Source organism: Vicugna pacos, chromosome 14 (assembly GCF_048564905.1).
Source record: "Vicugna pacos chromosome 14, VicPac4, whole genome shotgun sequence".
Taxonomy (NCBI): Eukaryota; Metazoa; Chordata; class Mammalia; order Artiodactyla; family Camelidae; genus Vicugna; species Vicugna pacos.
The window spans coordinates 65,712,971-65,740,636 of record NC_133000.1 but is presented as its reverse complement, the minus strand read 5'-3'; the positions used below and the strand labels follow the sequence as shown (position 1 = coordinate 65,740,636).

Genomic DNA, 27,666 nt, shown 5'->3' with positions numbered 1-27,666 from the left:
AAGAAGAGGGGAGGCAGGGGGTGAGACCTCGGAAAGGCGGCAAGTAGGCTGTGTTTCTGAAGGAGATCCGCCTCTCACAGCCCATGTAACCCTGGGGGCTGCAGAACCAAGCTTCGTCCCCAGCCCAGCTTCACTTTTTCCTCTCTCGTGTAAACACCTGAATGCTTATTTCCCACAGGAACAGCTCCCGCTGCACAGCCTGACAGCACCATGGTGACCACTGGCCCTATTAAATAAAAAGGACTTAGCAGAAACATGTCCTTATCTACCAAAGGAAAATAAAAGTGAATTAGTGTGATGTAGAGTCAGATCTATTCTGCATAATTTAAAGAGAGGACTTCTCTTTATAATTTTTCCCCCAAGTTCAGGCCTTTTGCTTTGTTTTCTATATGTACAGAAAATCTGGCACATTTTAGTCTTCCATGGCAATTTTTTAAAAAGATAAAATTGGTTGAGTGTTAAGGCTTTCCATGTAAGCAATATCTATTAAAATGTACCATTCATTTATAGCAATAAAAAATATTTTCCAGCTTTCTAGATTTTTATAATTTTATAAAAGGAAATATGGCCATTTATTGATACCATCAAGTAGTCAGAAAATTCCAGCATGGCCTTTTTATCTACCAGCACAGCTGACAAAGGAAAAAAGAACAAGTATTTTCAAAGATTTTTTGAAAAGTGTTTCAAACTATTTGATTTGGTGTCAACACTTAGCTGACTCACTTTAAAGTATATGTTAGCAATGCTAATATATTTTTTGAAATTTATGCCTAGGGTCTGTCTCAATTTCACATGGCTATATCGTGTCCAATATCATATTTTTATCATTGCCTGTAAAAGTTAAATGACTCCATAGCAACTCTGTATTGCAACCAAGCCTTCACTTTACCCATAATTAAGACAAGAGAGTCTTCTGAATTCTCTCTGGATAATCAGATGCTCATGCTGTCAACGGTTCTGTTAGTCGAGACATTTAACAGAAGTATCTACAAGAATTGCCTTTTTGCTGCACTATGCCATTTCTGGATGGCTGCCAGAGAAATCACAGTCCCTGTGTTAACTATTGGTTCAGCGAAGCTGAAAGTATGACAGCAACTTTCTTATCCTTCTGCCCAATTAAAAAAAAATAAAATAAGAAAGAGAAGCTTGTTGGTATCGTAAATGTTGACTTACATCCAAGTCAAACACTGTGAAAGAGGACTTCCTCCCACACGGAAGGGAACACAGAGAAAAGGCAGGTTAACAAGAGCTTTGCTTCTCCCCAGTTAGGTAGTAACGAGGATGAAGGACACACCTCTGTTGCTGCAGACTTTGCCATCTGGAGATGTGCATCTTCGCTTGCTCTCCCAGGGGGTGATGTCGCACTGGAATTCGCATTTATCTCCATGCCAACCAGCCTGGCAGTAACAGTTTCCACAGTAACACTTTCCGTGGCCTTTACCCAAGATGAATTTTATACCATGAGGGGAAAAAAAAAAAAGGAACTTTCCAAAGCAGAATTAACTTTCTATCTCTTTGTGATCATTTTTGCCCTTTGAAAACATTTACCTGGTCCACGGTCCTTGCTTAACATCATCAAATTATACAGTTTGTCCCCAGAACATCACAGGTGTGCCTATACCTACATAATTACATAATTAATTATGTAAAGCCACATAAAGCCAGCCAAGGTATCCTCTAACTTGCACTAGCCAGGGAGCTGATAAAAATGACAGAATTTTAAAGAAATGGCATGAAAGACTGTGAGTCTATTATGTTCCAATCTCAAACATGAGCATCAAACTCAAATGTACAGGAGCATTTACTCTAAGGGCATTTCTTGAAGTATTTCACTTGAAATCAACCATTGAGACGCCAATGGTGTCTATTTTCTTGGATGCATGTTATTAATGACTGAACCATTTCTTAAACCAGAGGAAATATTTACCTTTTCAGTCAACTGGATCCCCACAAGTTGTTGTGTTTCACAAAGTGGAAGAGATTCTCAGCTAAATCAATATTTAGTAGTCATTTAAACTAATAAAATACCAGATTGAGGATTACGCTGGGAGAAAGCAAGATGACTGTGTACTAAAAAGCTTTTCCTAAGAGTCAGTGTTTTGTTTTGTTTTTTAAGACTAAATTAATTTCTTAGACTAGAATTTCCTCTATAATCTCAGAAATCTTCAGAAACTTACCTACTCTGTCATGGCAAGAAATTTATTTAAGATGCTACCTATGTACGTCTTACCATGATATTAACAAATGATCATAAATCTACATTCCCCACATTCAAATTCTTTGTATATTTATAAAATTTAGTATGGAACTAGGGTTTTACTAAAATATCATTTTGCTGGAGGTGAATAAAAATTATTACGCTAAATCGAGGAAAGCTATACCCATACACTGATGTGGAAAATTAAGCAGATATCTTCATAACTCAGATGAAATTACTCTAGTAAGACACATCTGGATAACGGAGATAAAAATATAACCTCAGGACATAAACACTCCAGACAGTGAACATTGTTCTCTGCTTTGTGGCAACTGATGGAGTAAGAAAATCTCCTTTTGAATTGCTTCACTGTTGGGCTGTAGAAGCACCTCTCAACAGACTGGTTTCATGTGCATGATACACGGAAAAGTCTAGAATTCCGGTCAATGTCACCCCCAGAGGATGTTTACTGGAGTAGGTGTCTGTGGTCTGAGACTTTGCACCATGAAATTGCTTTAGCCTCAAACAAATGGAAATAATAAGTGGAAACGTTGAGAGTTAAACATTTCTTTCAGTTAAATGTTGATATTTACACATGCAAATAGACTTTGCTTTGGTGGTGTGCACTAGAACACACTGGCTCCACGCGTGTTCCCTTCCTCTTTTTTGATCTGTGATCACTAGAAATAAAATGTCAGGAGGACAAATGAATAATATTTGTGGGTGGATTTATCTGATTGTTCTAATTGTTTTGGAACAAGCCCCTTAGCGGAGCTGTCTACACAGCGTCTAGCTTAGGTCACTGGCTTGAAAAATGAAGGTTTTTGTGTTTGTTTTATCCTGGTTGGTTGGACAGCAAGGAAATCAGAGAGAAAGAACCAAGCAGCCCTAAAATAAGAGTATGTGGAAGACCATGGGAATTGAAGCCCGTAATCTGTGTTTGTAAACAAGAGGAGTTTGTTGTAGTTAGTGACACATTGTGGCCCTCTGGTTCCTCCTGGCCCCATTTGCTCCTGATCCTTCCAGGGAAAATACTCTCCTGAAATCACCCATCTGGCATGAAGAACAGGATCCCATGGATGGGATCTTTTCAGAGATAAATGAAAGGAGTAATTGCTTATGAATAGAGAGGCAAGGCCAGAGGCAACCAGGCTAAAATGTTTAATAGCAGCCGAGAAGAATTTATCTAAACTGAAGGGGTTCTCACTGCTCTTGACCTCCCTCTGCTGTGGCAATGGAGAGATTGAAAGAAAAGAGGCAAAATACAAGCATCTAAGGTGAGCAGGGAAGATGGAGTCCAACCAGGACCACTTTCGAACCATGAAGCTGGCCTGGCGCCACAGGGACCCAGCTCTCTGTAAGGAACAATCTGATTTCGCATTTCAGAAATTCGAGTCAGCTCTGAACACCCTAGTCTAGGTTTCCTTGTAAGATGTGTTTTCCAAGTAAACATAGGTACCACTTAAAAGAGTAAACTTTGTGCAGAAATTGAAATTTATGAGATAAAAGTCAATGAAACAGATGAAAACATCAAGTACTTTCATTAATTTCTGCCAAGTTAATAGTCTTACCTCCACATATTTCTTCCGTTTCATCGTCTATGCATTCTCTATCATCACACTCACAAAATTTACCATAAACGAGTCCATTTCCATCTGAATTGTCACACTTACACCTGCCACAGTGACATGTACCTAAAGCATTTAAACAAAGCAAAAGTTACTTGTTAAATGTATATAAATTACAATGAATGAATTTCTAACCTATCTCTTTCATGGATACAGACAATTCACATTGATTTAATATTCAAATTAGGTATTACTATGGGTATGATGAGGCAGATAATGACACTCTTTCTTGAGATGATGATCGGCCAGCAGTTAATATTTTACAGCATAGGGCTATTATGACTGACCTCTCATAGTTTCATGAATGCAAATCTGACCTCCCCAAGAGCAGAGCTGCTTTCTACATGCCCATCCAACCAACGCATGAAGGCATATCTTCTGATTACACCTGGGTCTGAAGTGAACTAAAGCAGAAAATTCTAAGCTTTGTGAAAGAAGTAACCTTGCTTATCTTCCTCACCAGTATTTATTCAATGCTTTGCACAATATTTGAGCATATTATTTATATAATAAATATTTGTGGAAGTCATTATCAGATGCATAAATGAAAAACTTAGATGCTCCTAATAATTTTATATCCACAGTGTTAAACTGATACACACGTCCTTGTGACAGTGGGACCACAGTGGGTTCTCTTAGGCATAGAGTCTTAGGAACTCACCAAAACCTCGGGGCAGATCAGAGTGACACAGAAGCACACCAGAGTCATCTGGTCTGCCACACACCACATAACTCAGACAAATTTGAGGATTTGACTACAACCCCTGAGAGTCATTTCAGTGACATTAAAACAGCATTCAAAGGATATTGAGAAGTAGAATGTCCATTTGAGGAACTTCCTTTTTAATACTTATTTTTAAAATTTTAGTTGATCATCACAGCTGTCACCACATATTAATTGAGACTCTGCCATCCACCAGATATCATCCTAGACTCTGGAAATGCAACAGGAAATCAATTCAGGCATAATCCTCCTCTTACAGTTTTATATGAGAAAATTCCAGGGTGATAAAATAAGTGGAGATGTGGAAAGTGTAGCAGGAACACATAGTAAGGGGATTTAACCGAGACCCAGTGGCCAAAGATGGAGCCCCTGGGGAAGAGCTCTTAAGTTGAGACTGAAAGCCAAGCAAAAATAGGAGCTAAGAGAAGTGAGACAGCGAGGAGGCCCACTTCCAGCAGGAGAAAACAGCAAAGGCCCTGCAGTAAAAGGGAAATTAGAGCAGGAAAACAGACAGCTGGATACAGAAAATCATGAGGAAAGTGTCAGGAAAGGAATAAGGCACCTACAGAGGCAGTTTGCGGAAATCTCCTAGGTCATGTTAAAGATTCCCAACTTTAACCCAAGAATAATGAGAAACCATGGAAATATTTTCAGCAAGGGAACCATGTGATCAGGTGTTTCTGGTTTTCATATGGAGAATGAACTGAAATGAGGCACAAGAGGACAGGAGGGAATGTCAGCTCATTAGTCTGCTGGAAAGAAGATAGAGGCTGACAAGGGTGATGGCCATGAGTTTAGAAAAAAGCAAAGGGGATATTTTCAGGAGAAAGAAAAGGACCGGTGACTGATTACGAGGGGTAAAGAACGAGGTGGAACCAAAGATAATACTGATATTTGAAATGAGCCACTGGCTATTGGCAATTCTGTATGTGGATTCCAGGAAGTGCATGCATTTAGGATTAAGGTAGACTTGTAGCCAAATTCAGGTCTTAATCCCCACGGGATAAACATTTTTGAGGTCATGACATTTCTCTCCAACTCTCAAAGTCCTTACTTGCAAATAGTGTCTACTTCATAGAGTGGCTGTGAGGATCAAATGATAAATACATCACCCAGTCATCTTTTACCAACACTACCGTGTCTAGCGCATAGTAGGCTTTCAGAAAGTGTTGGGTTGCCTTCTCCCCTTAAGACATCGAGTATATTAGTCATATTCCCAAATATTTCCTCTGGATTCACTTTATATTTATGGAGCCCACCATTTCCTGTTTTCATACCCTCTGCACGATTCGGTTACCCAGGTCACTTGTGATTTGCTATCATCAGTAAGAGTTTTTTTCTCTCTCAGTCACGTATAGATAGTGATTCTGCAGAATTGGAGCTTGTTATTTTTCTTCCTTGAGAATACTTGTGTCAATTTTGCTTTTATTAAACTTCATTTTCTTGCTGGTTTTTTTTTCCTGAAAACTATTTCAATGTATAAAAATTCATTTAAAATCTAACGCTACAATTCGTGATATTGTCTCATCTCATTTTTTCTCTAATTATCACCCTTCTTGTTCATTTTCACATTTATTCATGGTGTCTTTCAACCATCCACGTATCTGTTCATTCAATTTCCTCGTTGCTTATTATTTTACTGGCAAAGTCCTAGGTGCTATAGGAGATAATAAGTTGAATAAAATTAAAACTAAGTCTAGACCAGGAAGAAAGAGCTAAATGATGCATAATTTATATATATATATATATATATATGTATATATATATATATATATATATGAAACCAGATGACGCAAAGGCACTTGCAACAGATTTGTGACAAATGCTATATAGAAAATTACAAACCTCAGTCTGGCTCTGAGAGGGAAGACATACACAGTGAAGGAGTAGGTTCTTGAGTTGGCACTTGATGTATAGATAGAATTTCAACAAGTAGAAATGGAGAGAAGACTTGTGATATTGAGGAAAAAGCCTGGGATAAGAAACAAGGATGGAGAATTCAAGAACAGTGAAGAGTCTGGCTTGAGATTGGAGAAAAGGGAAGGCTGGAGACCAGGCCCTAGAACACTGCTCGAGGATTTTAGACTTTGTCTGTGAGAAAACCAGGAGCCCATCATGGTGAGGGAGCGAGGGTCGCACAGTCAGGACTGTGCATGCAGCCGCTGTTTGCAGGAACAACCTCTGCCTCTGAATGCAACAACTTCTCTCTGATGTCCCCCACAGGCGAGCTCACTCCAGTCCACCCATCTGAACCGCTCCTGGGTGAGGCGCGAAGTTTACAACAGTTCAGAGACTTCCTGTCTTAATCATAGAGTAGAATTTGCAACAGAGGCTCCAAGACATGGCATATGGAACCCAGGCAAAAGTGCCAGACTTGGGTGTTCATGCTGTGTCATCCTGCAGCTCTTTCTTGGTTGCCAGTTAACTCAGTCTCGAGGATTGGTCTTCTACTTTAGATAGATTATTTTAGCTCTGACTTTTCATTCTGCTTAATATAGCTGTCTCTTTCTAGGATGACTCCCTGTCTTGAACACCAGCCTATACGCCTGAGGCAGTGGTGCTGGGGCCTCGGTTTGCTCTGCAGACTGTGCCTTGCCCTTCTGCACCCCTACAGAGTCAGCTTTTGAAACTCCTTCAGTCCCCAGCTCCATCTCCATTCTCCCTCTGCCCTTCAGTCTTATGTCCCCTCCATACACCTCTGCTTCCCCTTCTGCCCCAAGCTGCTTCCTACAAACCACACTGAGGTGTGAAAAATTGGTACAGAGGAGGTCTGAGGAGGAAAGATGGTACACAGAACTCAGAGACTGATGCAGTTTAGGGGCAGTGGTCCTGAACGAGGCTGGTAGAAGTAGGCATTAAAAGAAAGCCACGTGAGCACGAGATTCCCAGTGTAAACGTGAAAGGCTTAGAAACCGAGAGGAGAATAAGAGAGAAAGAAAAAAAAAAGACTAAAAGTAACACTGAGTGTGAATTTATCTCTTGTCCCCACAATCTCACTTCTAATGATTTATCCTGAAGATACACCTCCAAAAATATGAAAATACATGTGCACCAGTTCATTCTGTGCATTTTTTATAATCCCAAAATATTGGAAACTGCCTAAATGCCCAAGAATAGGAGACTGACAGAATACACTATGTCACCTGCCCAGAACTGAGTGTGAAGTATCTGAAAAAAAGAATGAGAAACATTTTCATGTACTAATATGAAGTGAATCCCAGGAGGTGTGGTTGAGCAGCAAAAACAGAGTTCCAAAGAGCACATACAGCATGGCTACTTTCTGCATAGGAAAAAAGAAAAACGACATACGTAGCAATAGCTCACACCCTTGGATCTATGTAAGAATTTCCCAGAGAACTTGAAAAGCCCACTACATCCATATGATACCCCCAAGCAACTGAATCAGAGCCTCTGGGGCAGGAGGATTGTCAAGTTCAACCAGGACTGATAAAAAACTGACTTTGAGGCTCCATGGGCCCAACTGTTAAAAGAATATTTAATTACAGTAACACTGGCTAAACACCATTGAAACCAAAACCATAGTTGTTTTCATTTTACATGATTTTGGTAGTTAATTTTAATAGCTCCTCTGTAAATTTCTAAGAAATCTTTTTAAATGACTTCTATGAGATAACAAAATGATTTAGTCAAAAATCTTGCAGTCAGTATATTCTTCAATGGATCTCACATCCAGGGCATTGAAACCTTCGTCAAATTTGAAAAGTTTGGTTCTATTTGATGCTAAGGTATCAACTCAAAGCACGCTTGATCTGTAACAGAAAATAATTAAGTTGGTTTGTATCAATCCCTTTTAAAATAGTTATGCCAGCATTCAAAATCATGACTCACAATTTATATCAAATGTTGTTAGCGGATTGTTTCCAGTGAACACCCTGCTTGAAGAAGGAGGCACTTGGAACAGCTGGAGAGTATCAAACTTGCCAGTCTCGGCAAGAAGACAATTTTTTCCCTGTTGATTTATCTGAATTTCATTTCTAAAAAATACACTCAAAAGTAGTCTCGCTCCGAGGCTCAACATCTCTCGATGCCTCCGTATTTCCACTAAGAACTCACATTTGATTGTTTCATTTAAAAACTCTGTAGGCTAGAACTCTTACCTGCATTAGAGCAGATGACATCTTGAGAATTCTTGCACATCTGGTTACTTTTTTTCCTGGTTAGGTCACAGTGAGTTGGGTACTGACAAGCATCCCCGGACCATCCTTCATCACATTTGCACTTGCCACAGTCACACTTCCCATGGCCTGAGAATTTAACAACATCTGGTTACTTTGTTTTCCAAAGGAACCCATGATGGTAATCAAGAGTCTTAGGAGGGATGTTGGTTCAGGACTGAGCAATAATAAATTCAAACACAAGTATATGACTGTGGCTGAGGGGTTATTCTATTTATAAACAGGATAATGACATATGTGAATTTTATTTCAACAACCAACTTTGATAAGTCATTCTAAAAATATTAAATTAACTCATAGAGACATTAGGATAGATAGATAAAACAGAAGTCTAGTAAACCACATAATCAAAAAACAGCATGAAAAAACATCCACCAAGCACCTACACATTCAAAACACAAAAGCCTAATAAAAATAATTTCCATTTAACTGTATTTTACAACACATAAAACCACCAACTCTGAGTAAGGAATCTTACAGGAAATCCCACTAAACATTGCCCTTATACTTATCTGAATTTGATATGTAATAACATTTTATAGATATATTAGATACCACCTTGGAATAAGATTGAGATGAAAAGTAAATATATATTCTGTTTCTTGATGGGGAAATCTGGTTCAAGAATCAATAAGAGTCATATTCATCTACCGCCACAGAAATTTCTCAATCTTTCATGCTCTGAAATCAACATTTTGCTGTTCTGATTGCTGTGGTCATTAACTGTATTAAGCCCTGCTGGAAGAAGCCTTCTAACATTTTCATTGACTACGTATTAGACAGAAGTGCAAAACAGATACAATCCTCAGTCTCTGTCCTCAAGGAACTTAGGAACTGCAAAGCCAAGGCTAATATGCAAAGAGGATTGTGCTGTCTTCAGCCAGAAATGTTTGTTTGATCTTGTATTAAGTTGAGGGATATAGTCAATGACCGATAGAAATAAGAGGGGACAGATTTTCTGGACTTCTTTGACCTTTAACTGGGACTTGAAAAATGAGCAGAGTTTGAATGGGTTGCAGGGAGAATAATCTTATGTTATTCAAGATAACAGTACTACGTCTTAATGCCTGAAATTCATAGATCACAGTGGAGTGGAATCACTGATCTGGGGCCAACGGTCATTCCATGTGACAGCCAAATTCACATGATGAAGTCCAGATGGTCGGTCAGAACGGATGCCATTTGGGCAGATTCGGCAGTGTCCGAATCTGTGATTGGCTGTGACTTTAAAACTCCTCTGCATGTGGCCTGGTCCATGAAGTGCTTCTATTCCTGTTATATTTTTCAAATTAATTATTCCATTTTACAAACAAAACCTCGTGTGCACCCTAATTGCAATTCATTTTATCAAGTGCACATTACTCTGTTAAACTGATTGCATCATTTTGTATTCCTGTCTGGTCCTGCGTGATACTGTCAATCTCAGCCAACTGGGTATCACTTACAAGCATAAGTGAGCTCTCCTGCCAACCACCCAGTCTATTTATAAAAGTATTAAGCCACATTCTTGAAGTGGCTAAGCTTCTTTTGGTGAATTAAGTATCTCGGTAACTGTAACGACACTTTAATAATATTAGTGTATTAGGTTAAGCCACATGAAATAGCCATTTTTATAAGTTAAGTATCAGCTATTTCTTATGGTTCTTCCCAATAAAAAATTGACTGTAAAGAAAACAAAAATGATTTAGAAGAAAAGGAAATATCTAGAATAAAAGAATATTCAATGCTTCTTTCATATTGGATAGAATCTCTTAGACTCCAAATTAAGGTATATATAACACAGATGAGTAGTGGTTGGTGGGTTAAAGTTTACAGATTTTTTAAAGGGAGGAAAATTTGGAAAAATAAAGGAAAAATAAGGAAAATGGACAATTGATAGGGAAAGAACCATTCATCCCACACTGACCCAAGGAAGCACCAGTAGAAGCAAAATTTTAGGTGTTTACACCCCAAAGTTAGTCCACGGAGATCCACTTTCAGAAACTTCTTCCATAAAAGGTTCTACGAGAAAATTAACAAGGGAAGGAGAGCCCACATTCTTCGCGTAGTGTGTCACGATACGTATCTACATGCGGAAGCCCATCAGATAGATGTCCTTTCATGAGAAAACTATGACTTCATTTAGCTCAGAATATACAAATATTTTTTATTTCCCTCATAACCAATATTAATATTTAGGCACACACTGTGTCCAGCTGATGTGTTTTCAGCTTTTCCTTTGTCTGAAAAGAATACCATGCCTCTCCCTTCAGCTCTCTTGCTTTACCAGATGCCAGTGGGTTGTGGGAAGGCTCCCTTATACAGAACTTCCAAAATACGCCCAGAAGTAGACTTAATTAAAGACTTTTAATAGAATCTACTTTTAAAAACAAATCTTTTTTTGGAAAGAATTCTTTCATTTCTCCTTAAACAAGTCTGTGCACTGGCTAAATCAAAGCCTTTTTATGATCACCTCATGATCTTCAAATGTTATAATCAAGCAATTCTTTGGTTCTTTTCTCCTCCTCCAACTATAAGAAGCAGATGGTAGCTTTTTTTTTTTATTTCCTTCTCACTTAGTTCGGAAATTAACAAACATGTATATGTTCAATAAACTTTAATGTAAATCCTCTAATTGCAAGGACTTTTCCATTAATTCAGTAACACCCTAGGGTACCTCTGCTCTAAGCTGTTATAAAGTGGGCAGTCAATAAAAGTTGTTGACAGTTTGGTTGACTTGATTGGAAAAAAAATGAAATTACTCTCTTGCAAGCAGGTGAAAGGACTTTTTAAGTCATGACATTTTCTACAATACAAAGAAAAGTATATATCAGGTGTTGGCATGGAGACTAAACTGAGCTCATTACTATCCATTTTTAAAACTTCTTAGTAACTCATGAAGTAGTTTATAAAATTTTAAAAAGTAACTCATGGACAAGGCAAAGTATTTTTTAAATGGATTATCACTTGATTCCCTTTTAAAACATTAAAATTCTAGATCAGTAGACAGAAAAATTGAACTGGAAATAAGGCTATAGGGCAAGCAAGGTATTTTAGGATATAATACTCTGTTACACTGTTCTGACATCCCTACCTCATTTCTGGAGGAAGAAAAACTGGACACAGCTCATTGACAAGTAGCTCTTATAGAAATGTGTATTGGTAAGAGGAGGGGCAAACTTCACTGAGATGTGCATTGAGATGATCAAAAAGAAAGGGAAGGTTACTATAATAGCCACTCACTTGTTCCGAAATCGCTGAAAGGCAAGATATTCGGAGAATAGGAAAACAGCACGACAACAGTGGTAGCCATTGCTCCAAAGAGAAGGAATATCTTCCTGTGAAAATAGGAACAGTCCAAAATGTGCTGACCCCTGTCCAGGATGGCTTCCTGGTTCTCTTTTTATTGAAATATAGTTGGTTTACAATGTTATGCTAGTTCCTGGTGTACAGCATAGCAATTCAGTTATACATACATATTCTTTTTCATTATATATTATTACAAGCTACTGAATATAGTTCCCTGTGTTATTCAGTAGGGCCTTACTGTTTATTTATTTTACATACAATAGTTTGTAGCTGCTAATCCCAAACTCCTAATTCATCCCTCCCCCCCGCCTTTCCCTTTGGGTAACCATAAGTTTGTTTTCTATGTCTGTGAGTCTCTTTCTGTTTTGTAAATAAGTTCATTTGTTGTCATTTATTTTGGATTCCACATATAAGTCATATTATATGATATTTGTCTTTCTCTGTCTGACTTGCTTCACTTAGGGTGATGATCTCTAGGTCTGTCCCTCCCCATTCTTGACTCGCAAGTTATGTCATTCCCCATTCTGAAAGTTTATACTTATCATAATTCACAATAGATAAGTTTCACCTATCATTCAATTGAAAAAATATCCCATTTTTAACCATTTTAGATAATTTATCTTGTCTTTCTTTTTACATTGGTACGCAGACATTTACTCTGGAAAATAGCTTTACCAAACTACACCATAATGCATAAGATAACAAATATATATTAAACTTCTGAGTTACAAATCACTTTAACTCATAATCTTATTTGATTCTCAAGATGGCATGAAAAAATAGAAAACAAATATTACCACCCTCACTTACAGAAGAGGAAATTCATGGTCCTTGAAGAATGGATTGTCTTTAAACGGGCCCTCCAAATTTTTAACCAAAATCTCAAGTTGCCCACTCAGCTTGGGTACCTACAAACTTGAACAAGAATAAAATCCCCTAACTTCCTGTCCTTTCTTCCTCTTAGGTAACCTTCATCCACACTGCCTCCTTCTTTCCAGCTCCAAAGGCTGTGTCAAGGTCCACTTGTTGTCAAAACACAGCCTCTGGACCCCACTTACTGAACTGAGACTCGAGGTCAGAGTTTTAGATGAAGTAGAAAAGGCAGCTTTATTTCTTTGCCAGGCAAAGGAAGTCACAGTGGGCTAATGCCTCTAAGACTGTAAGCCTGCTGAGGAGAGAAGGCAGGGGGTTTTATAACAAAGAGTTCAAAGGGCAGAGCTAATTTCCATAGAGATGGTACAGGGTAACAAATTGTTGCAAAGTTGTTCCTGTTTTTGTAGATGCAGTGGTCCCCTTCCTCTGCTGGGTATGAAATTCACCTCTGGTTTTGGGACTCTCTTTAAATTCTTGTACCTAAGACAAAGGATGTATAGGAAGGGGCCCCATGGAAAAGAGCTCTGGAGAAAAACTTGTGCAGTTTAAGGTCAAGTTGATAAATGCTTTTAGACTTTTAAGCAGGCTGAAGCCTGGGATCTCCTGCTGCAGGCTGGGACCTGCAGATGGAATAACAGGATACAAGGAAACCACAAGGGGTCAAGAGCAGGGCACTGAGCATGATCCCAGCACAGAGCAACACCAGAGGGTGGGGCAGACCACCCAAGCCTCCCTCCTCTCCAGCCCAACCCTGGTCAGCAAGAGCATGAGAAAAAAAACTTTAAACCATCACCAAGTTAAGCAGTTACAAACACTATTACAGATATCAGATGATCACCAATGATGACAATAGGGTCCTGCTCAGTTACACATTCCTTTCAAGGAGCCATGATTTCATTGCCATCTGGTACTTTGGGGGACCTACTTCCTCTCTCTCCTCTGTTTCAACCTCAGCTTCATCATTAGCACCTTCCTCTTATACTGCAAAACTGAACAAGTGTCTCCTGGGCTTTACAAAAGGTAATCAAAACTCCCGCTATTAAACACATGTCCCTACTTTTGTCTCTATGTCAAGTCAGCTCTCCCTTCTTTATTCAAATCTCCAAATAGGTAGTTTTCATTCCCGGTCTCACTTTTTATCTACAATCCAATTTTAATCCCATCATTCTATTGACATTTTTCTAACTAAGAAAAATTAATATGCTTTTTATTTCTGAATTCAACTGGCATTTAAATCCTTATCTTATTCTTTGCTTCTCAATCCTCTGGCATCTTCCTCTCTTTCTCCCACCCTCCTCTTTGTCCTTCTCTGCCTCCTTGCCCTTCTCCATCATGCCTAAACACAGAGCATCAGTGAAACCCATAATCCCCAGTGCATCTCAGACAATACAAGAAAAACAAAGAGGAATAAAACAGACTGGAGCATTTATTCTGAGGAGAGTTAATTAAACCTAAGATAATCTTTACATTCCTGAATCACACTAAGTTTTAAGCAGGCTTGAACTAAGCTATGGTTAATTGTTTTGTTTTGTTTTGTTTTTTCCCCTTGGCATTCAGTGAGCATTTGGAAACTAGAAGGAAAGCTCATGAGGACTATCAGAGAAAATTAAAAAAGGAATTAAAAACAATATTTCCTTTGCTTATCCAGATATCCAAGTTTTAAGTTAAATAAGGTAAAGATAAATCTTCCACATACACATGTATCAGCTTCCTTGAAATTATAAATATACCATCTATTTTGTTCTGACCTTTGATTTATTTTTTCCACCTAAAGTATATCTTGGAAAACCTTTGTCAAGAACTGGGGAGAGAAGCTGAGATTTGATTTTCCCTTATTTGAAACTAACAAATTATCCTGCTACATTTTCATGGACTCTGGCATGAAATATGAGTCTCTTGGGTCAGAGTCAAAGAACTTTATTACACACATCAATAGCAGTCGCTGAAACATCCATTTGAGTCAGTTATCTAAGCCCCTGTTCACACAGAACAACACAGTGAGGAGCAGGTGATTCTTGCACATGCAGTGGGTTGTGTTATGAGAGAGACACTTCCAGGGTAGAGAACCTGATTCTTTCATCATGGGGAGTAAGCATGCCTGAACATGCCCTGGAAGGGTACATTATTTTATTACACTAGACTATAAACAAACTTCCCTTTGCTCCAGAGGGGAACGCCAGATCTATCTTCCAAGGTTCTCTGTACAGACATCCATGAGGAGATATTCCAGAATGGAAGCAATCAGTGCCTGTCTTCATAAAAGGTAACGGAGAATTATCTCCCAACACCTATTCATATCAACATTTTAGCCCATAGAGATCTATTTCACCCTTTCTAAGATGTAAAATGTTCCACTGTAGATAGCCACAGCAATGTAGCCATCCTTTCCTAATGCGCACATAACTAGTTTTGATCGTTTACCACTACAAACAATGTTGTCATAAGTATTCTTCCTTAAACATGCATCTTTATGCAGAAGTGTAACCAGATCTGTGGGATTATAAGTGCAGTTTATGGAAGAAAGGGTATGCATATCATTAAAATTTTAATAGATAAAGACAGATTTGTTTCCAAAACTATACTAAATACACTCCCACCAGCAATGTGTAAGGATACACTTGCCAACACATAACATGGAACATTATCAAGTAACTTGTGTTGATCTGAGCATTAAAAATTACATTGGATATATTTGTTGGCATGTGTCAATGATGGATGACATTCAACATCTTTCTTTTGGTTTATAAATAATTTTTATTTTAAAAACAAAATCACTTTTGTCTCATTTTCTTAAAATTTTCTACTTATATATTTTGCCTAGTTTTCCATTGGGTTGTTGGGTATTTTCATGATTTTTATGAGCATTAGGTTTTACATGTTAATGAATTTAGTCTTTTGTCTGTCATTATTTTGCAAATATTTAATGACATATATAGTTTCTCATACTCCTAAATCATATGATCAAATTCTCTCATGGTTTTCTTCTTGAAAATTTCATTTTATGCATAAATTTGGAATTTTTTTGGTAAGGTAAGAAAAGTTCATATTTATCTTTCCATGCTGCTAGATAGGTTTTCCAACATTATTAATAAATCGTTGATTCCTTTCTCATTGATTTGAAACACCACTTTTATCAAATACTACATTCAACCCTATATAACCTTATATTGATATCTTTGTAAATTTTGTGTTAATGCCAAACTACTTTAAATGCTCAAGTGTAATAATGTGTCTTTAAAATGTTGGTAGTTCTTGGTCTCTCTTTTGTAGTCTTTGTTTTCAGTATTTATCTTTAGACTCAAGTTGATTTAATTCCAAAAATAAATCTTCTTACAACTTTGGGGAGGGAGGACTTAATTACATTAAGTATAAAGATTAATTTAGGGTATATTCACAGATATACATTAATGTATAATGTAAAACAGTCTATCAATTTTAATTAATTGACTATGACGTGTCTCTTATTACTTACAAGAATCATTTTTTTAGATGGATATTTTGTTTTGTTTTCCTTTAGATATTCAACATCTGCATAAAGTTAATGATCATTAAACTACTAGAAGTAACTACTTATTTCCTATGTTTAGTTATCTTGTCTTTTACTTATAAAACAGTGTTTAAAATGGTACCAAGAATGGATACATGTTCCCTATTCTTCACTTAATACACTAAACTTAATGCTACTTTTAAGAGGAACTGTGATATATATTATTTTCATATACAGAAAATACTAATCTATTTTATTTAATTAATTCATCTTTTAAAATCAGAATTGATTGTTAAATTTTATCAAATATCTGTTAAACCTCTCTAGAAATGATCACATGATTTTTTTTCTAGATTAGCCTATCAATATGGTAAACTATGTTAAAAGATACTAAGATTAAACCAACCTTGCCTTTCTTGTACAGACACCATTGAAAATGGCATAATATCTTTTAACATGCTGCTTTTTTTTTTAAGCATTTGGGGATAATGAGAATTTTAAAAATTTAAAATTGTAACTATGGTTAGTAGGCTTATTTAGTGTCTTGTTTTATCTCTTCTTGTGTTCATTTTAGAAAATGTTAGAAAATCATCCATTTCAACTAGACTTTAAAATTTATATTCATCAAGATTATTTTGTTTACACTATCAAATCCTTTTGTATGTTTCTAAGGAAGTGTTAATGGGAAATCTTATCTCCTTGAATAGCTTTATTACTAAATAAGAAAGAACACAAAGAAATTAAGCTTTATAATTAACAAATAAAATAACAAAGTCATAAAAAGACAATTTTTAGGGAAGAAGGATCCATTAAAGATGAAAGTGGATATTAATAAATTAGAAAACAGTCATACAAACTTGTGAGCCTAATAAATCTAATTGCTAATAAAAGGCAAAGCCATTAGCTACCATAATACAAAAAAAAATGAAGATGTTTACAAAATAAATTTTAAAAAGAAAAAGAAAAATTCTGAGAAAAATAAATAAGTCACTAAATAAGTACATAAAAGATACATAAATAAAGACAGGTTATATAACACACATACAAAATTCTGGTAATCATTATTTTGATTATTTTTAAAATCTTGGTAGGTCACAGTTTTGGTTTATTTTCCTGTTTTACAAGAGTTTCAAGAGAAATTTTTTACATCTATAATCAATAGACTTTTTTGTGTGTTTTATTTTATCTAATTTATTATTTTATTTTTAAAGTTATAGAGAACTACTGACCCTACAATATTATTTGAGAATATTTTTCTTTCAAATTCTTACACTATTTTTTCTTACTTCACTTGCTATCACCTTCAGTAAAACTGAAGTTGATTTTTGTTTCCTCATTTATATCTAGCCTGATTCTCCTGTAGAATTATTTTCTTATCTTTCAAGTCCAATAATTCTAACCACACCATACTTTACTTCTGGTTGATCTGCATTTTTTTCTAGAATATGTTGTCCCCTTTCTATAAAGTACACATATTTCAGTGAAGTAATCCTAAATTATATCTTCAAAAATTATTCTGTTCCTCATTTTTATTTTCTCTGCTATAGGCACACCAATTATGGTTATGTTGGATCTCCTTTTTTTATCCTTCTCCATATGCCATTTCCTAATTTTGGATATAACACTAGGTTATTTCTCATTTCATTGTTAATATTCTCAAGTCTGTGTTCCTCATTGCTGACTGGCCTGGGGAGCATCTATTCTTTTCTATATATTCATTTCTGTGATATTTATATATCTTCCCAGCCTCCCCCATATACTGTCAGATAATTTTACCTTCTTCGAGGCAGCAGAGCATAAAGCTTAAAGTCATGGACTTTGTAACTGTACTGCTGGTGTATGAATCAATCCCCACTATATAGCTTTGTTGTGTGAACTTCAGCAAGTTATTTTATTTATTTATATATGTATATATAATATACATAATAATTTCTGAGGTATCTATATATCTCAGAATTCTTACTTGTAAAATGGGAACAATAGTATTATTTGCATTATAGAGTTATTGTAAGGATTAAATCAGATGACAATTGTAAAGTGCTTAAGACAATGACTGTCACATAATAAGCATTATGTAAGTAATTATTAAAAATCCTTAAAAATTTTTTCTCTGTTTTCCTACAATTTCCTCCCTGAGTATTTGCGTCTTTTCTTTGAGATCATTGCCTGGAAGCAATATATCCATTATAAAGAATTCTTTCTTTATAATTTTATAACATGAAAAATTATTCATAATTTTTATCAATTTCATAGTAAGATGATTCAGGTATTGATTTATTATTTGAGTTTTGTTTATTACTCATGTTCTAGATTTCTTTTTTGTATTATTTTTTCCACAGGTGTCATGCTAACTTCTTAATTATTATTCATTACTGAATGAGAGGGAGTTTTCCTAGAATAATTATTTTTGAAAGGATAATGTGGAAAGGAATCAGAGTGAACTTCTCTATGAATATTACTTTGCACAAACATGCAAATATTTTATTGTCAATCTCTAAAGGTAAATTTGATGAATTAAATGGTATATGAATATGCAAGTTTAACAGATCTGGCCATAATGATTTCTAAAATGGCTGTAAATGACTTTTGTTTCGGCCAACAATTGTTAAGTCACTGCTTCTTCTTAACTTGCATTATTTATGCTTCCTCTTCTGCTTGAAATGCTCCCCAACCCTCAATTGGAAGAAAACCTTTTCCAGGCTCCCATTACACTATGTACATATCTATTACTTCACTAACCCATAATTATATCTTTACATGGCTCTTTACCCCACTAAACTGTTATCTTCTTTAGGGCCATGACTGTGTCATCTTAATTTTATATCCTTGGTTCCTATCCGATTTTCTGGCACATAGTATTTACCAAAAAAAAGGATTGATAAATATATAAATGATAAAGGCAGCATAAAATTACTGTCCAGGGACACATCACTGGGAAATAGTAAAAGTAGAATATAAATCCAGTTTTTCATTCCTACAAATCATATCTTTTCACTATAACTTTCCTCAGTTATATGAATATAAATTAAGGGACTCAAGTCTAGGTCAAAAACCTGTTTTACATCCTTGAAATTATAATTATCATTCAAATGACTTGCAAATGACTCAGTCATTTTAATACTGGCAAAATTATGGTGTATGGTTTGCATAGACATTAATAATAAGCTTTAATTCATATGAGATTTTAAAGCTTGGTTCAAATATAGTTTCTATCTAGGTAACTAAAGTTTGACACAGGATTAATAAACCCTCATAAATGTACTGCATAATTCTTTTTTTGATTAAGCTGCAACTAAACAACTATAGATAATTATAACTAAAACTCAATTGCTTACAATGCAAACAATCTTACAGAACACCTCTTTCCAAATGAAGATATAGACAATATTTACAGTCCATTCTAAGGTAAACTGACTGGGAATTGATTGTAGCAATTTAATAGTTTGTGATCCATATGACAACTTTAATCATCTAGGAAAGGAGAGGAACATTTCTGCTTTACGTGAAAAAAATGTGTATGTTTTTAAATTAATAGTTTTGTTTAGTTAGGATTACTGAATCAACCCAGAATCTAGGAAATTCAGTGAGATTATTATAAGGCTGTATGTTGAATGAAATAAATTGCCCAGTTGTTCAAATTTATCCTTTCATTTCAACTTAGCTTTTGCCAAAGCCACATCATGGGCCACAGCATCGTCAAATTGCTACATATTGTCAGACCTAACAGTTGAGCTCAAAGCCTTTCTCTGAAATGTTACATAGCTCTAAAGACTAAGTTGTACATGAAATTATCTTAATCTAATGTATTTCTATCGCTTAAGATATGTATTCTATTTTTAATTCTGCCTAAATTACTCGGCCAAAATTTGTTTTAGTTCTTGGTGTTCTTCTTGGAAAAAAAGAGATAGAAGAGCATGGAGAGTCAGTCTGACTGCCAAGAGGTGCTTTCTGGCAGTCAGCGCTGATATAACTTTTCCACAGTCAGGGCTGTACCAGTCAATTTGATTAAAATATTATGAATTTCACATATCTCCGGGGACTGATCATGGAATGAGACAGGACGTATCACTTGAACACTGTCACCTCTGTATGCCTACCATTCTACTGAAATGTGTGATCACAATCAGGGAGAGAAACATTGGATGCCAGAATGGGTTTAGGAAAGAATTTATTGAAAAAATGTAGATAATGCTCATCATAGAAAAATGTACCTATGATATATATATCTCCATATCTTCAATATGGAGATCAGCCAAGAAAAGCTATGTATTAAAAGTTTATTAAAGGCCATTGATTTCTTGAATATGCACAAATATCATTGTTCCAGGTATTTTCCAGGGAACAATTATTAATATGTGATTAACATAAGCTAATTTGACCAAGAGTCATCCTCTGTGATTAAGGCGATATTTGCTAGTGAGATGACCACTGGAAAAGAATAGACGGCTTGCGTCGATTTACTCAACAGCTTCCATAAGATAAGGTAAAAATGAGGGTAAGAAAGGAGGAAATTAACTTTCACTGAGTACTTACTATATGTCAGGCCCCATGCTAGGTACTCCGTGTTCATTAGGTTAGTTACCAAAACCTTATGAGCTTAGAATGAGAAAGCCAAGACACACAGGCTCAGAGAGACCAACTGGCTTGTCTCAAATCATAAAATCTGATTCAAACCCAATATCCCTGACCTTGTATTTTCTACCACACTTAGCTCCAACAGTTACTCTTTCCAACGTAACTTTCAGGAATGCACATGCCTTTGTGGTTATTTTAGAATAATGCTTGTTAAGAGATTGTGTTATATGATCTTATCTACATTGATTATGCTAGAGAAACTGGATCTTGTTTTATGTATTTTGTCTTCTGAAAACTAAATGCTTTTAGATGTTAAAAAAAATGCAATGTTATTTTAGTAGTAAGCCTGATTTGGGGGATAGGAAGGCAGTTAATACAGTTCTCAGAGGAAATAACTATAGCCTTGTCTCATAATTACTTGCCAGGAAAGGTCCTCTGAAATATAGGGCCACCAACCATCCCAAGGTACCCATATTTAAGAACAACAGAATAAACTGAGGACCAAATGCAAAATTTATGACTAAAAGCTAAATAACAGAAGTAACCATGAGAAGTATGCTTTAGAAACTTCTTCACAACAAAAATTAAGCCTACTGACAATGTTTGATGTACAGGTCCTCAGGGTCACATGAAAAATATTCAGCTAGAACTTTTAGTAGAATGATTATGAAGAAAGACTTTGAATTGGGAAATCTTGCGAGGAAAGTATTCTTGTAACTCCCTCCACCAAAGTTCTGGGGAATGAAATTGTCTTCAAGGAGCTAAAGGGCAGCCTGGGACATGTTGTGCTGTCGTTGTTTGTGAAAATAATGACAATCAGTGTCAACTTGTTCTCACTTCCGGACCAATCTTAGAGGAACCCTCAGCTTACCCTTAAGGAATGAGTCTGGAACTGAAGCTTAGATCAAGTTGGCACAGAAACACACTGAGGCAGCCTACATTTCCAGGAAGTCAAAGGAAGTTTAGAAAAATGTCTCCAGTCATGATTTTCATAGGGTTTCAAAGGTTCTAACTCGGCTAGTTTGATCAGGATGTCTTTTGAAATTTGACCAATAAAACTTTCAGTGATAAAATTCATAGAATTAAACTAGCAGTCAACCTTCAGATATATTCTTGGAATTCTAGAAGTTTGCTCTGTGATTATGGTATTCAGCATTGGCTTAAACTCAGCTGAATATTGATATTAACACCTAGCCATTAGGAATATGGTGCCTCAATTATGTATTGTTAATATTACTTAAACAGAGGGTTTTTTAAATTTTTCTATTCCAAATAATCATAGGTTAGTTTAATTATATGCCTTTAGATAACCGTGCAATAAAAACTGGACCTAATGTTAGGAGTTAGGACCTGACACTTCTAGGCTTCCACTGATAACTATAATCATCTTTATGATAGTGAAAGGCTATTATTTAGATTCATTATGTTGATCAATCTTTTTACTTTATTACAATAGTGTTATGGAAAACAGAGAATTTTGCAAGGTAACAGTTTAAAATTGTTTTGCATTTGTACATTCTCACTTTATAATTTCATGTTCAGAGAAGAATTTCATATGTTCAACCACTTTCCTTTCCTCTGTCTAATCTTAAGCGTCAGAAAGTGAAGAGAACTTTACCAGGAGATACACTATTAAGAAAATTTGCAATAGGGATGTTGTTTATAATGTATGGAGCTTACATTTTGATAGGAAGATAGATTCATATGCAATTAGCATCTAAATATACTGATACTGAATTCTAAAAATATACATTAACATATATTTGGAATCTGCTAAAATATATTTAAGCATCCATTAAGCAGAACAATTGTGAACTTGATTTTTAATTTGCGATGAATAAACACACCACTTGTCAGATAATGTACTGAATATTTATCCTCTGTATGTTCTTAAAATAGAAATTTGCTTCTTAGATAAGTAGAGAATTACTGCAAATGATTTCTTATGCTTACTTTTTTGTTTTTTTAATGCACTTAATGGTACCCATATCATTTAAAAAAATTAACATCTCTTCAAATAAACAGCTTACTTCTAGGGAATAATTTCGGGAGATTAGTTCTTTAAATAGAGGTGTACACTTTATTTTAAGATGTACACGCTTGTCTTGAATCTTTGAGAGCAAATTAAAAAGTATGGAACCTTCAAGAAAAGTCCAAATCCCTATGAAAGCAGACAAATTACTTAACAGATAAGGTAGATTCTAAACAAAACTATGAAGCAAGTGGGCGTGGCATCTTTTCCAGTACCTGACATCCTTCTAATTTTTGTGAAAACCTGCCCAGTTTGACTTCACGTGATATTGTAAACGGCTAATTTTTATCCCTTCAGAACATTGCTTTACAACAGCACAATAGCTAACCCAAAAGAAATAGGAGGATCTGAATAAACACTTAGCAACTGAATGAGTAAAGGAATATTAATGATTACAAAAATTTAATGATTATAAATGATTAAACTGAAACTTGAAGCTCCACGAAGGAATTCAGTCCTGTGGTGGTGAAGTAGCCCACTGCAGTCTTACCTTGTACCAACTCTTTGTGTTTCTTGTTTAGTGACTTTTAGTCACATTTTAATCACATGAAGTAATACTGAAGATCTGTGATTTGAACCAACTAGTAAAAGATTTTTAAAAATCAACAATTAAAGCTAAATTTATAGTTTAAATAGTGCAGTTGAATTTAATGAACTCAGCCATCATTTAAAGTTTATCCCATGTACTGTCAAAGGTTTTGACAATCAACAGCGTTTTCCTGTAATATATCCTTCTAGAGTGAGTGGGAACACCTCGAGCAGTTCCAATACTGACCGAAAAAAAAAAAAAAAGGCCCCAGGTACTTTCACACATGTGAAAATTTAACTTTAACTTTTCTTAGTCATTTTCTGACATTAGCATTATCAGTCATTCTACTTAACACAATACCATATTCTATTTTTGAACAGAAAAGTCTATATATCAATGTATTTCAGGTCAATGGAGAAAATACTTTCTAACAGACAAAACTGTTTAAAATGCATTGCGCACCCTTGTGACGAAAGGGTTCCTCCTCACCAGAAGTCTTCAAAAATTTTTAGACAACCTCCTTAAACAGAAACTGCACAAAACTCTAGTTATAAATAGCAAGTTCACTCATTCATTTTTTAAATGTTTTATTTATTTATTATTTAATTATTATATTTTTGGCAGGTTTAAGTAATTATGTTTAATTTATTTTTGGAGGAGGTGCTGGGGATTGAACCCAGGACTTCATGCATGCTAAGCATGCACTCTGCCACTTGAGCTATACCCTCCCCTTGTTCATTCACTCTTTAACTCAACAAACATTCACGCACATGGCAGCTCTGGGCCAAGGGCTGTGTCAGGTACTCTGAAAGGAGTGGTGAGGCCGCACATCTGGGATTCCTGCCCCCACACATCTGATACTCTAGTACAGGAGTCCGCTGGTAACCAAGTAATTACACAAACACATGCACAATTACACCAGTGATGACGGCTGTCTAAATAGATCAGTTATCCTAATGACCATCCACATCCTCCTCAGACAGGAGATGGAGTCACTGGCTTTTGACATTCCCTATTTTAGATATCATGCTCTAGTGTCATATTTTAAATTTTTTAAGAATAATAGCAAAAGGAATGAATAAGGAAGGACTGACTTACCTCTCTCTCACCAGTAAAAGAACTGAACCACTGCCTCTCTAAAGTAAGTCGCCATGAGGCAATGTGAGCAAATTATAGTCTCTGAAGCGTATCATCAACAGTATTAGTTGTTTTTTTCTTTTAAAGATTGGTTATGCTTTTAATTGGGAGAATTTCCAACGAGGGAGCAGCAGTTCCCTGCTATGTCACTTGCAGCCCAGAGGGGAGGTGGTGAAAAAAAAAGAAAATAGTTTTTTCCCCCTTAATCTCCTTAGGAAGACAAAGACTAATCACACTTAACCACGGTAAAAAATGGTTTTGTCACCTTCTCTTTCTCACCCACGTTAGACAACTCAGTTGGCCATGATCCACAATTCTCAGCCATCACGTTTCACCTCCACAACAGACTCGGTCTGAGGAGCAAGGAGTAAAGCTTTCAGGAGAGTCATCGTGGGCCGCGCTGCCATCGCTCGTGGCAGCATGGAATGGCGGTCCCTCCCACAAGCTGGCCCTAAAGCCCTGGCTCTGGAACAAGGAGCCACACGTGAGCACGTGGCTTGATTTTCTCTTTACAGCCGCAGACACTCCAAAAACTGCCTGATGTACTTCCACATTTTAAGTTCAAAGTGTTGTCAAGAGTCTAAAAATAAGTGACCCTGGACGTGAGCAACACACACTCCTCCTCTGGTGAATAAGCAAAGTGTTCAGTTTTTGACATTTCGGAAGTCACCTACATTAATCACAAGGCTATGATTTTCTCACATGAAAAACAAGCAGGCTTACATCAACATTAGTCCAGAGCAGAAGGCTCACTGTCAATAAAGGTACACAGTATATTTGTCGAAATATGCTATCTAGGTAGTAAAATCTCATTATTTTGACATTCAGTTAGCAAAAACACTTTGCACTTTCAATATAGTGGGTGGTAAGCTCCACACTCCAGGACGTGCTCTAAGCCAGCTCTGCTGGCCAGAAACACAGGGCTGGGCTCTCGCCAGGAGGACTGGGAGGGTTTGCCAAGGAGAGGGAGCCACGAGAAGGCAAGGCTACTGTGTTTGCCACCCAGCCCTGGCTGTCTCTTCCCTTGAAGCAGTAATAGCGGGTCATTCACACATTCCTAGAACACGTCCAGCAATAACATCTATTTCTCCAGAGACTTTGAATCTAGGACCAAATATTTATTTCAGCTAGGAAGGGCAATCACTTTTGTTTGACGGAACAGATATGTTCTAGGAAAGGTAGCTGAACAGTGAATTTTCCCACAGCAGCAGTATTCCTAGTTCGTTTACATTTTGAATTTACACAAAAGGAAAAAAAAAATCCCTGCATGATTGGAGGTGAGCTCTTGGATGACAAATGAATGTGTACTGAGGTGTCTGTCCATCAGTACTATTTTGCCTGCAACTGGATAACCAATCACTCTCTTTTCCTTTGAAGACATTGCTTCATTTTCCTAACTCTAAGACTTTATGCAATTGCTACTCTTTGCTCTTGTTCTTTGCCACTTTTCTGCCTAGATCAAAAAAAAAAAAAGTGTCTTCCTGTGTCTGGGTTTAAAGCTCTTCAAATTTGACTTTTCGTTATCTTCATTAAATATAAATATCATGAGTGCAAGGAACCCAGACTTGTTCTGGCGCCTAGAACCCTGTACATGGGACACCGAAGACACTAGGACATAGTAGATGATCAATAAAAATTTGCTGACAGGGTGAACCTCCCTCAGCCTCTCACTTACGAGTCTCATCACACTTTTCCTAGAGTACTCGAAAAGCTGGGTGACTGATCTCTCGGCTCCTAATCTTTCTGCCTCCCACGAAGGGATGGTCCATGTTATTCTCCCTAAATCATGGTTATGGGAAAGCTTTATCTCTTCTCACTTTTGGGAGCCCTTTACTGGCATCTCACAGCTGAACGCAGGTTCCTCCATGATACGCCACAGATGAGTCAGAGAGGTTATAACTTCTAGCGTTCGGACGACGGAGATAAATTGGATGGAACAGTCGGGGTGTCATCTTTTAAAATTTTTTCATGTGTAGTTTTCTGGTTGAAAAATAACTAGCCCAGAGGGACAGACAGAGTCAGTGTAATATTTTGATTATGATTTTACTTGAGCTCATAGTGGCTGGATAATGTGTCAGGAGAAGGGACAGGGAAGCTCTCCTGCAGTCCCAGTGGAGCAAAGCCCTCCCAGATGCTGCCGTGGGTGATGGAGCAACCAGTCGTCCTGAGCCCAGGTCTTCTGGTTTGGGTCCCTGAGACTCAATCATATGGTCTGCCCCACCCACCACCCCTCTGCCCTCACTCCTGCTCTTCCCTCCTCACTCCATCCATCCCAGCTCCAGCTGCAATGGTTCCCCCTCCTTGAATACAAAGGAAGGTCCTTTGTATTTGCAGGTCCTTCCTGGCCACCCTATTTAAAACCACAGTTCTCCTCCGCACAGCAATCCCTATTCCCCTTTCCCAGCTAGTTATTCTGTAGTATTTATATACCATCTAACTTACTATAGTGTTGGCTTCTTTTCTAGCTTATGGTCTGTTTCCCATATTACAATGAAAGCTGTCTGTGAGCAGAGATTTTATCAGTTTTTCTTTGCTGCTGTGTCTCCCACTTCTAGAACAGTACCTGGAAATAAATAAGTGGAAGAATAAAGTAACTAATGAATCTGGGACAACTTTCCAACATTACCCCAAACTCTATGTCACCCAACACTGCTCCCACATTAGCAAAATTCTGTGTGAGTCTACCCAAAGTCATTCCAGTATCTTTTGTCATCCCTTCATTTGGTAAGCCTCTCTTATTTATTTCTGCCAAAATGCTATCTCTCAAGTGGCATTTTTATTTAAGACAGGAGTCAGATATAGGAGGATTATATCAAGCAGCCAGACAGCAGTGAGTTCAGCACTTCATCATCCTGTGTGTTCCTCATTTCTACCTCCTTCTCAAGCCCTAGGCACCAAGTGCTTGATTAGAAGCACATCTGGCCTCTAACATCCCGCATTCCCTCCCCTCGCTCCATGGCTTTGTGAGGGACCCAGTGATTCTCCCAGTGATTCTCTGGT

The 27,666-nt window shown here is 36.7% G+C and overlaps 1 protein-coding gene across 1 annotated transcript in view; it reads right to left on the bottom strand.

Annotated features, from left to right (window-relative positions):
* Positions 1–27,666, bottom strand: part of ITGBL1 (integrin subunit beta like 1) — a 163,481-nt gene that overhangs the window by 87,163 nt on the left and 48,652 nt on the right. The window contains exons 3-5 of the mRNA XM_015242695.3: positions 8,668–8,814; positions 3,769–3,891; positions 1,295–1,435 (exon numbers count right to left, since the gene is read on the bottom strand). Coding sequence (XP_015098181.2) covers positions 1,295–1,435; positions 3,769–3,891; positions 8,668–8,814 — 411 coding nt within the window. The remainder of the gene's footprint in view (positions 1–1,294; positions 1,436–3,768; positions 3,892–8,667; positions 8,815–27,666) is intronic.